Source organism: Podarcis raffonei, chromosome 9 (genome assembly GCF_027172205.1).
Source record: "Podarcis raffonei isolate rPodRaf1 chromosome 9, rPodRaf1.pri, whole genome shotgun sequence".
Lineage (NCBI taxonomy): Eukaryota > Metazoa > Chordata > Lepidosauria > Squamata > Lacertidae > Podarcis > Podarcis raffonei.
This window is the reverse complement of record NC_070610.1, coordinates 25213660-25226183: the sequence shown is the minus strand read 5'-3', so window position 1 is coordinate 25226183 and position 12524 is coordinate 25213660. Positions and strand designations below refer to the sequence as shown.

The window sequence follows — 12524 nt, the reverse complement described above, 5'->3', positions numbered from 1 at the left end:
ACCGCCCTCTGCAGCACGATATTGGTGAGGTGCCATCACGGCTGCCCCCCTGTGCTGGGTGCCATGCCCCTGCAGGCGGCACCCCATGCTCCCAGGATGTGAGCCACGCCCCTGCAGGCGGTGTGCCATGCCCCCGGGGTGCACACCAGCCACGCCCACGCCTGCTCTCCGCCCCCCGCCGGAGCTTGAAGCTCCACCACTGCAGCCAAGGAGCCTCAGCAGCTACCCACCCCCTGAGACTTGCCTCCTCCTCCTCCACTTCCTGGTGTGACTCTGAAGCCCCCAAAGGAGTGCACAATTCACCATCACCTAGGAAGGGTGGAGCTGCCACTTCCTGTTCTCTCTGTCCTCCTGGTTTTTCTCTCCCCCCCTCCTTCACCATGTTGGTGCTTCCCCAGGCTGCCTCCAGTTGCCTCAGGTGGGATAGGGGGTGCAATTTTCTATATGTATTGGCAGGCCCGGATCTCTCATAACCTCCAGACTAGACAAACACTGAAAAATCCAAGAATTCTCCTTTTAACCGTGTGTCTTTGAAACTTGGGTCCTGTAAAACTAGAAATCAAGAAATTTTAACTTGAAATTAGTGTATTCCCTGAGCCTTGTAACTGAATTCACTTTCTCACTGTGAAAAATGTAGTGATTATAGTCAAACCTGGTAAATCCACATCACTTTATAAATTTGGGCTGGACGTTTCCAGCTTCCATTTCTTCTCCTAGCCTCCCACCCTGGGAGTTATTCTCTTCCCTGCCTCTTATGCAGGGTCCTTCACCAGTCATCCATCACCTATCCTCATCAGCCCAGCTTAGAGGACTGGTAGTTCTTTGTTTTTACGGTTTGTTCAGTTACAAATCAAAAGTGGACACCGGTGAGAGTTTGGTTTAATAGGTACACTAAAACTTTCCCATCCATCAGTTTTCCATACAAAAAGCTTGTATGTTTGGTGGTCAGGCCTGCAAAATCGTGCCTTTCTACTCTGGCTCAGAGCGGCTAGGAGCTCAGTTGCCCATCCTGAGCACTCGCTGCACTGCTTGTCTGCTGCTCTGGGTGGCCGAGCGAGGCTCACAGGCTCCTTTGGCAAGAGCACAAGGAATTAGGGGGTGCAGTGCTGTCACAACTCCTTGCCAAGGATGCCAGCGAGCCCACGTGCTCCTCTGCTGGTTATGGTACAGTTTGGAGAGTATAGCTCAAGGATTTGCATACTTAAAAAAAATAGGAGGCTTTATTTTGGAAACAAAATTAGTATTAGCATACAAAGTATTACTATAAAGACTGCAGACGGGGTTGATAAAAAATTACAGAATGCTAAGGATAGAAAATTCGTAATGCTATGGGCATGGACAAGCATTACTCTCCTTGGACAAGGAAAGTGGGAAGAAATCTGCAATAATTTATATTTCATTATATTTTAGGTTCTGATATGGACCACCAAGAGTGCCTTATTTCCCCTTCTTAAGTCTTAACATGCATTTAAATTTTCACCACCACTGTGCTGCTATTCTCTGTTTACTAGGCCACATGACATTGCATTTTCTTCTTAATTTGTGAATGGAAAATTTGCAGTATCCTTGGAGCACTAAATGGAGTTGCAGTTCTTGTTAAAAATGTATAATCAGCACAATGCTGGCCAATCTGACTACAGATAAGGAGCATTGCTTTATCAGCACAAAGATCCAGATTTTTATCAGGTGAAGCTTGGCTGAGATACTTATATTTCAGTACTGTTTATAAAGCCCTTTATAGCAGATGGCATACTGTAATCTGTAATTACAATCATCAGCATAATACATCTCCCAGCTTTCTGCATCTGAAATTGGGGGATAAGGTTAGAATTACAAAGAGGATTACTCACGTTCTGTCAAAGTGAAATTCAAGTCTTATGACATGGGAAATAAAAAAATGAATATAATTAACATGGAATATCTTATAAAACGCAATAAATCAATCAGCATGGTGAAGTAATGCCCAGAACTAAAATCCCAAGTTAAGACACACTGGATTTTTTTTTTTAAGACAACTGATACAAATAGAAAATAATCCTTCCAAAACAACATTTTATTTGATTTTATTATTGTAAATTAAGAGTTCTTTGGAATCCGATGGCTGTTTTCCTGGAGCCAGTATAAGTAATTTGCTTTGATCTCTGAGGTAAACAAATAATCTGTTATAGTGTGTTTTGTTGTGAAGTTTTAGCAACTAAACCTGAGAAAACTGGAAACAGTTGGATGACTTTACAAAAACAGAATGTAGCCATAATTTGGAAGTTTTCCCCATCTTTTAAACAGTGTTTAAAAACTTTAATATGTTTCTGGCCTTTCCTTACGCTTGTTTTGAAATGTGATGGTTGTGTCTGGAGATAAAAGTTCTGATAGACACTGTTGAATTAAGGCAATTAATATAATCCAGAACTAGAGATTTAGAGGGCTGGGCAACAATCTGGCAGTTGAACGCTGAGTCAGAAGACGGAGATCCTAATATTTCCCCACCCCAAATATTTGGTCAGGGAACACTGGACTTGATAAATTTAATCATTGGCTCATTCAACTACATATCACCTTACCTGCCCAAAAATGCCCTCCTACTGTTTTGATAGGGCATACAGGTCAGACTTTATGCAGTGAACATGGACTTAACTAAAATGGGAACATTCAGAAATTGGGTAACGTTTCAGTCTCTCAATACTCTGCTGCTGGATTCATTCACCATATTCCAATAAAGACAATAGAGGTAGCATGAAATTGCCGGCATAGAATTTATTAGCAAATTCCATTCCCCCACGTTAAGCTGGTGATACATCTGTCACTACTGTCCCTCTATAGGTGTTAAATTTGCAGAGCAGGAAACATAGTATTATATTTGATTGCTGAAGTGCATGAGGTCAACTCTGTTTGGACTCTGCATAGAAATCTGACAGTACTACAGCTTACCTTGTACATTTCATAGCCTTTTGGCCTTGCTCTTGACAGACCTGTTGTTTTGTTTTGTTTTTTGGTGAAAGAATGGACTGTCCTGGGGTTCAGCAGCATAGCAGGTGGCAGGAACAGCTGGGGCGACCTTCCCCCAAAGCCTTTTTTGCAAGACAGTCAGGATCACCTTATATCTGCATACATGGAAGCAGAATCCCTGCCCTTGGACTTCCATAGTTGCACTGCCTGGTTGTGAACTCAGTAGTGTTAGTTAATCTGGGGCTTGCCATAAGCAGGTTAACTCAAGCAATTGTAGAGTCCCTTCAAGGGCAGGCTGAAGTAGAGGAATTGTTACTAACTCATATCCATTCTTGGTGTTGGTAACTTCTAGCTTTTGTAGAAGGGTCTCAGAGTGGAAGACAAACATCCTTCCTCGAAGTTTGCATGGGATAGTGTGTGCTCAGGGTATATTATTCTTGGGACCATCAACTTGAGTGGTTTCTCAGTTTCATACAATTTGTTTGAATGCTACTAACATTTTATATGAATAAAATATTTTAAAATTATCTAGCAGGAAAATAATGTAAACTTTCTAGTGGAATGCATCAGTGTCAACTGCGAGATGAACATTGTTGGCAGAATGAATGCCTCTCCCCGCTCAATATCTGCTCCAGACACTAACAGATTTGCAAAGGGTGTAGTTGACTACAGCATTAAGAGAGGAAGCAGAAGTCTACTTGCATGATGATGGATGTTGGCTTCTGCTTAAAATGTGTTTCATTTTTGACATGGTCTAATCCAGGTGAGGGGACGCGGGTGGCGCTGTGGGTAAAAGCCTCAGTGCCTAGGGCTTGCCGATCGAAAGGTCGGCGGTTCGAATCCCCGCGGCGGGGTGCGCTCCCGTTGCTCGGTCCCAGCGCCTGCCAACCTAGCAGTTCGAAAGCACCCCCAGGTGCAAGTAGATAAATAGGGACCGCTTACTGGCGGGAAGGTAAACGGCGTTTCCGTGTGCTGCGCTGGCTCGCCAGATGCAGCTTTGTCACACTGGCCACGTGACCCGGAAGTGTCTCCGGACAGCGCTGGCCCCTGGCCTCTTAAGTGAGATGGGCGCACAACCCTAGAGTCTGTCAAGACTGGCCTGTACGGGCAGGGGTACCTTTACCCTTACCTAATACAGGTGATCTTCCAAACCAGTCTGATGCCCTCTAGATGTTTAGGGTGAAACCTTTTTGAACATTTCTCATGCTGGCTGGGGTTGATGGGAATTGCAGTTCAAAGTTTCTGAAGGCCACTAGGTTGGGAAGACTGATACAAATTAAAGGCTATACATAAAAAAAATCAATCAGAAAAAAGATGATAACTTTGCAACATATGTGGATCCAAATGTATAAAAGACATTCAACTAGTAACACCTCTTCTTTCAAGTACCTATTCCTGTATTCTGAATGTGTGAATTTCAGTAGCTATAAAATGAAGTTTAAGAGATGGGAGCCCTGGCTTGAACACATTTTTGTACTGAACTTCACCTAACTTTGTGCATTTGATGGCAGTTACCTTAAAAATAAAATAAAATGAATAAATGCAATGTTCTTACTTCAGTGCAGGTAGTAATTTAGTTTTATTTTATTTCTCCTTAGCTAAAATTCTTGTCTTCCTCTGTGATGGTGTGTATCACAAAGTTCAGCTCAACTAGCCTTCCCAACAATTGTTACTCCAGTTAGATGCTTTCTGACTGAAACGGTGGTAAATGTGTATATATGAAATAATTTATGCCCAAGTACATTGATTTCTGTTGGTCTACTCTGAACGTAACTTAGTCAGATGCCATCCCCTATGTATCTGAATGTGTATATGTCTGTAGCATGAATTTAATAAAAAATGCAATTACATGGAACAAGGAACATTTTGCAGATTTGTTGCTTATATATTGTTGCTTAATGCAATAGTTTCATTTTGATTTTTTTATGGTTTCCTCTTAGCAATATTTACCAACGAAGTGTACTTGCAGGAAGGAAATTGCTATAAATTTGCCCTCACTGGCTAATACAAGAATTCATCATTTGTTGACAAACTCGAAGTATGAGCAAACAGTTCATTCCTTCTGCTTTCTGACTTATCATACACTTTAAAAAGATGATTCAAGTGTGATGCCAGCATGCCTGAATCTAACCTCAGTACAGATAGTCTAAACTTTAAGTAAGGTAAAAAAACCTCTCTGTGTGTGTTGGGCAGGGGGGAGTAGAATAGTAGTCCTGAAGTCATGTATTTCCTTAATCGTCTATGAGTAAACTACCTTGAATAGACCAGTTGTGGATATTGGAGAGAATTCATAGTAGCAAATGAGGGGAGCAAGGCTAGTTTTGTAAAGAGGTTTTACATGAAAACATATAAAAAGGCTATTTGTGTAAAAATGGTGCTTAATAAGCTCATTTTCATATACTGGTCAGACTGCCATAGATCTTGCTGCAGTTCTGCTTATCTCTTAAGGAGCTGGAAATGTTTAGGAAAAATTCTTCAAAGAAATCTCCTTCAGTGTTGCTGTTTTGTTGAAATTATTTGTTATAATGTAGTGTTGTACACTGTTTTGCCAATACCTTTGAAAATCAAGATGGTATAGAAATAAAAGCTGCGCACGTGTTTCCTTTACTTCCACATAAATGACATCTTTGAATAAAGAACTGTTGCAGAAAACAAATTTCTGCTTCCTTTTTATATAAAGCTTTGTGACTTAAATTCTTCACTAGCATTATTCCACTTGAGGCAAATAATCTAAGCTTTTTTAAAAAGCTGTTTCTACTCAGTCATGTCACAAACTGAACTGATCCAGACTATGTGGTGTTGGATACTGGTAACTGGCAGACTTTTCACAGTGATAACTGCTATCGGTGAGTGCAGATGCATACTCCTCCCTTTACAAGATAAAATGAAAACTTCCAGCTAATTGGATAGAAATAAGCTTGTGTGTGTGTGCACATGGCATGTTTATGAATCATTAAAGCAATAATTTTGCTAAATTTATTAGTTTATTAATTACCAGTTTAAGGGTCTATCTAATGACTGAGTTGTTTCAGTCAGTGAAACGTATGGCTTTAAAACTTTCCAGTTAGGAGCTGGTTTGCTGGTGTTTGAGCACCACCCAGTTGTGGGATGACATCATTATGCAAAGTAGTACACAGGCTGCCTTTAGCGTCTCTTCAAGGAAGTTTGCACAAGCACCTGGACTTGCACTTTGTGCAGCTAAACTGGAAACTTTAATCAATGTTCTGGGAATGGTAAAACTCAAGCATGGATTTCTTTAAAAAAATGGTGCCTTCCGTCATGTCAGGAGATGTTGTTTTGGATGTTGGAAGTACTATTTGTGAAAGTTCTCCAAAGCTGCTGAAAATGACACGTACCAACCTGCTCTCCTTAGGGCAGACTATAGAAGGTGACATTCATCTTTTGCATCCTAATTACAGTATGTATCTCTGTAAGTTTTTGGGGGGGGGGAGTTCAAGGCAAGTGTAATTTATAAAAAAGTGTTTTTATTGGTCAGCTTAGATTTTCCAGGTTGGGCTATGATATTTAAAAATTCTGCAAATAGTTTTCTGACATCGTAAGGTTTCTGTATTGTTTACTGTAGAAAGCTCCTTTTGTCCAATTCGTGGGTAGAATTAAGAGCCATTAAAATGTATATCTGCACATTTTGCTGGACTGTTGTAAATATAGTAAAAAGAAATGTTGCATGACTAATGCGAAAGATGTAATCTTGCCATGTTTGATGCAACTCATGATCCTATTGCTTTATTGGGTATTTTTGTGCTTGAGTTCCAGCTTCATGTCTTGCCTGATCATGGTAATAGTGTTTAGCTTGAAATCTTCTATTCTAATTTGTCTTTTTCCTCCCTGCCCTTTTTCTTGGTATGAAGCCTCATTTGAGGATGACAGCTTGTGATGACTTTGACCCTTAAATGTGGAATTAGTTGATGGTTTGGTTACATTGTTCCTCATAGCATGATATTTCTGTGTAAAATCCAGTGAGTGTTTCTTTTTCTGTATTTGAGCTCATTTGGTATGGCTTGAAAAATGCAAACAATAAAAAAATATAAATAGTGTCCAACATAAGGACCAGTAAAATCCCACTTACACATTTTTAAGTCCATCCCTTGTTTCCTTTTTATATTATAGCTAATATGGCTAGAATAATTACTTATTTTAGTCTCAACTGATTCGGGTGATCCAGTTTGTAGTTTTGGTTTTCTCTCCAGATAAATTTATAGCAAGTAATTTTGTTCATCAGTGTAATATTCCACATTTATGGTTTCCATACTTCTAATATTTGGTGCCAAGATTTTCTCCATTCTTTTGCCAAAATAATCCATCCTATTATAAAAATACGGGTGACCAAACCCCTATGCTTTCTCTTCTCTTTTCTGTGAAAATGTCTCAAGAATGCATTTCTTGTCTAAATGAATTTAATATACTATTGAAATGGCAAACATTCTTAACAATATGGAAGGGAGGTATCTAGTACTTACTGCAGCACAGGTTTATGTTAGGAACCTCATGATAAATTCCAGTCTTCCACATTAACCATGATCTTTCTAGGCAGTTGAAATAAACATACAGTAACTGACACTTTCCAATACTTAATCTTCTGTTGTTGAGCTCTCATGTAATCTAATACTTGCCTCTGTATCATGAAACCCAAGGACATTATCACTTCCTCCCAAGGTTCCCAGTACTTCCACTTTGTCAATCAGTTCCTCCCTGTTTGTGAGGACCAGGTCCAAGATAGATGACCTCCTTGTTGCTTCTTCCATCTTTGGAGAAATGAAATTGCCAGGGAGGCAATGGAGGAATTTGTTGGACCTTACATTCTTAGCAAAGTTTGAGTTCCAACAGATATTGGGGTAGTTGAGATCTCTCATGGCTACAGTATCTCTCCTTTTTGAGTGTTTGGCAATCTACCCTAGGAAGGCATCATTCAAGTCCTCAGGCTGGCTTGGAAGTCTGTAACAGACACCCACAGTAAGGTCACTGTTGTTTTCTCTCCTACAATATTTTCCTATATACTCTCAGCTTGCCTTCCATGCTCCAGGCCATAGAATAACTGCATTGTATAATTGGAAGGGACCCCAAGGATCATCTAGTCCAACCACTGCAGTGCAGGTCATGGATCTTTTAACAAGTGCACACACCCTTTACATATAATGCTGCTAGACCATTACTGTTTGGTCTATTCCTTTTGAACAGATTACAGTGGTACCTTGGGTTACATATGCTTCAGGTTACATATGCTTCAGGTTACAGGCTCCACTAACCCAGAAATAGTGCTTCAGGTTAAGAACTTTGCTTCAGGATGAGAACAGAAATTGTGTTCCAGTGGCGCAGCAACAGCGGGAGGCCCCATTAGCTAAATTGGTGCTTCAGGTTAAGAACAGTTTCAGGTTAAGAACGGACCTCCGGAACGAATTAAGTACTTAACCCGAGGTACCACTGTATACCTCTTAATTTCTACATTCCAGACACAAGTCGTATTGTAGGTTTTTTGCCCATTAGCAAGTTTCTGTAGCTCCACTTCAGTTTCCTGAGCATCAATGAAGCTATTATCCCAAGTACCAGGTGGTCCCCTGTCATCTGTAATATTGCCTCCCCTTCCCCCTCAGGATTTAGTTTAAAGCTCTCCTAATCAGGTTCATGAGACTCTTAGCAAACACATTCTTGCCAACCACTGCGATGTGCAACCTGTCTCTTGCCAGAAGTCCTTCCTCAAGGAAGCAGAGAGCATGGTCCAAGAAAGAAAAGGTAAGATTAGAACTAGGGATTTTTGATTTTGTAGCTCAGTTGCTACACTTTCGCAGCTTTGTGAAGCCAACATGTTTTGTATTTTAAGTAGAACGGCCTAGACAGAAATTATGCATCACTTTAACTGTGAAAAAGAGGTGTGTATCAGTTCTTGAGTAAATGCTGTATTTGGAGGGAAGTTTATTTTGGTGTGGACAGGTAATTCTAATGCATCATTAATTTTATCATCCTATCTTCTCGAATTCAAAAAGCTTATGCTATGCTTGTGAACATGGTGTTGTCTAGCCATTGTGATTTTTAAAAAATTGTTATTGCTAAATGCAGACATATTTGTGCTTTGATTCAATTTACCATCTTCTACTTGCTGAAATTCAAGCAACCAACTGCCTCTAATTCAATTTAAGGAACTGGGGTGGGTGTGTAAGTTTTAGAGTCACAGCCAGCACTCCACATAAAAATAATTTAGTGTGAGGTTCACTGGCAGCTTAGTTTTCTTGTTAAACATAGTTAAAATTGAAAGTACTGATATTCAGTTAGATTGAAGTGATGCTACTGTAACACAGTGAGACTGCAGGTGGCAATCTGCAGCAGCTGAAATGAAAGAGGTCTTTTAACATTTATGTTGGATGTACTCTAGCTTGGTTGAGCAATTGAGATAACAGGCATAAAGTACTCTAATCCTACAGTTGAAGATTAATTCTCTATTTGGTCTGTTTAAATGCCGCCAACTGGCTATGTCATTAGAAATTTCTCCAAATCGTTTCCATTACTACTATTGCAGAACTGTGTGAGGTAGGCATTTATGAAATGCAGATTATAGTATCCTACAATCATGCTTTTTACAATAGTAGACAGCAGCTGAATCCTCTTTAAATTATCTGCTTATTTCTATTTTTGTATCCTGATAATGGAATGAAGTGCTCTTCTAGCACACGCAGAGAACTGCTGAATTACCAGTGGGATGTTAATAGAAGATGGGGGTCTGACACAGGTAATGATTAAATGTGAAATATAACCCAACTTAAAAGGCTTGTTAATAGGAGATAGCTGTACCTGTTACGATATTTGTAGTAAAGTTATGTAAACTTGAATAAGTACAGTATTAGACTGCTTGTTCTGTGTACAAGTAGCTTACTGATATGCAATGGGAAGTTGCTGCTGATGGTCTTATGAAAGCTGAATTTAGGTTATAACCTGCACTTACTGACATAGGTAATGGTGAAAACCTGATCTTTTGCAGAAACTTGTAACAATAATAAGAAAACAGAATTGTATTCCTATTTGTTTCATAAAGGGAGATATCTGTGCAACTTCAACCAATTATTGTTCTGTTGTGTAAATGAAAAAAAGAATATTTTGTACCTAAGGATTATATATGGAATTGATAATAGTGATGTGGTCTTCTTAAAATAGATAAAGGAATATTGGACTGAAAACATATGCTAAAAGGATTTGTTCACCTTTTAGATTGATGTCATTGGTAACTGTCTTCAAAATTCAGACTACTTGTGCAAAAAACCTTAAGGCCATCTGTAAAAATAATAATGAACGGAAGGTGCCGTGGGAAGAACTAAGCATGATGCGTTACCTATTTTTTTAGATTCATTTTTAGTTACAAACAGTATCTACAAACATTGGGTCTTTGTTCTTGATCTCCTTGTACTCTTTGAAAATATCAGTCAATATATTAGTTTTGGTCATAAGTTGTTACAACTGTAGCATTATAAACAAAGTACAAATTAACTTCAGGACAGTTAACAGTGTAGTCTCCCACCTCTGGCTGTTGCAAAGGTACATAAACTTATTCCTAATCTTTCCAGCTACCGTTATGGGCAGTGCTGCTCGATAGGTAACAAATTTAGTCAGATTGGCAAGGGTGTGGCTAGCAACCTGAGTCTGTAAGTCCTGATTGCTTTTTGTTGGTGTCTCACAGTAAGTCTCTTTTGAGGAACACTGCAAACAGTAATGTAAAGTATATTGTGCAATTCCCTCAATTGTACTTTGGCAATGTGCATTTTATTGACAACCCACTCTATCTGCCATCCATGATACCTGAAATGGGATGTATAAGCTTTTGAAAGTATATTTCCTGAGAACAGTCCACCTTCATAAAGTCGCACCAATGCCGTCAGTAATATACTCAGAATTGTTTCTATACCTACTAGGAAATGCTAAAAAAGTATATCTTAAATCTTATGTCCACTGTGGCTCAAACTTTGTTGTGCTCAGATCTCTATTAATTATAATCTGATAGTAGCAGCTCCTGTTACCTTGCCATGGACTTTTTCATGGCTTATGCAGCTTGCACATATATGGAAATACTTGAGCACTCTGAATTTTACTGAAGGAAGCCCAGCCTCTGAGCTATGAGGCAAACAAACAGGGTGTTTTAAATGGAGCTGGACAAATTTTAAAGCTAGTATGTGGTGGAGTTGTGGGGCCTCAGCAACGGGCATCAACCAGGCAATAAGTTTAACCATAAAAACTGTATGTGCTAGCAAATAACCTCCAGATAACTACAAGCAATCCCATACAAGTCGTAGGATGACTGGAAGAGTTATGCCCTTTTAAAATGAACCATCTAGTGCACATACTGTATAGGTAAATGGTAGTTGTAGCTAAGTCTAAGACTGATGTAGCCAAACTGATAGCTATCTGAATTTATGTTTTTGGCAGGCACACTAAAGCGATGTAGAGGTGTAGAAATATTAACTGATTTCTCCAGAGATTCTGTATTTATTTATTTTTATTTCATAATTTATTATTTATCTTTTACACGTGTGTCAAGGCAGTTTACAAACATATCACAAAAAGAGCCAGAAACAACCCACACCTATAGGCGAGGCTATAATTCAGCATGTTGTTCTAGTTCCTAGAGTGTCTTATCAATTGGTCACTCTAATCCAAGAACCAATTAACAAACTGATTTTGCTCCTTTGGAGATAATGCATTCCTCTGCCCCACCCCCACAATTAGTCATATATCCCCTGCTTAAGCTGTAGGACTATTCCCCTGTAACAGATCCATTTCTCACATCCATTATAATATTGAGAAATAGGTGTTGTAGCACTAAATATAAAAATGGCCGTCTTAATTTAGGAAAAGACCTTAGTAGGCTTGAGAAGAACGCTGTTGAGTCTGAAATGACGGTATATAGTGGCCATTCAAAGTGTTAATATTTATGTAAGTGAACAAAATAATAACCTGGAACTTGAGAGGAAGGACTCCGCTCACATGGTTGCGTATATTACTGTTTGCAGAGAGCCATAAAGAAATCTTCATTTAGGCTAAACTAAATTACAAAAGCTAGGGTGTTCCTTCTGGAAGCTCACAAGCAGGGCAGAGGTATCTGATCAGAAGTATATTGCCTCTAAACAGTGAGATTCTATTCAGGGACTGTTCCTGAAAGCTGTAAAGAGATACACTCAAGTCTGAATGCATCTTATTAAATGTGTCTTCTCTCTTGAAAATAGGTGAGGAACTGGTTATAGCTGGTGGGTCAGATCCTGATCTCCCCTACTTTTAGCAGATGGCCACGGCCACTTACTTGTAGGGCTGGGCGATATCAGCTTTTCAACATCACGGTGTATCGCCAGCTAAACATTGCAGTTTGGCGGTATACAGCGATATTGAAAAAACAGCTGCATTGGCCTCTGCCCGTAAGGTACCGGATGAAACTGCCCCAGCTCTAACCGTGGAAGCTGAGGTGCTTTACCTAGGTGCTTGTGGGCTGAGACAATGCAGCTTATTTACTCAGCTCAGCTGGGAATCGGAAAAGTTCTCCCTCCCCAACTGAGCCAGCCCCGGAGCCCCCATACTGCTGCATGCTCGCA

The 12524-nt window shown here is 39.7% G+C and overlaps 1 protein-coding gene across 8 annotated transcripts in view; it reads left to right on the top strand.

The window, feature by feature from the left end:
• The window catches only part of FRYL (FRY like transcription coactivator), a 145391-nt gene that overhangs the window by 21301 nt on the left and 111566 nt on the right, over positions 1 to 12524 (top strand). For 3 of the 8 annotated variants that reach the window (XM_053403638.1, XM_053403635.1, XM_053403633.1), the window contains exon 1: positions 6341 to 6361. The exons of 1 other annotated variant lie outside the window; for it this stretch is intronic. Coding sequence is in view for 3 of the 7 variants with exons in the window: in XM_053403632.1 (XP_053259607.1) it covers positions 6190 to 6361 (172 nt within the window). In the remaining 4 variants the exon portion in view is untranslated. Of the gene's footprint in view, positions 1 to 4541; positions 4648 to 6124; positions 6362 to 12524 lie in introns of those variants that run through there. 4 more of the 8 variants (XM_053403636.1, XM_053403632.1, XM_053403634.1 and 1 more) reach the window with 4 other exon arrangements.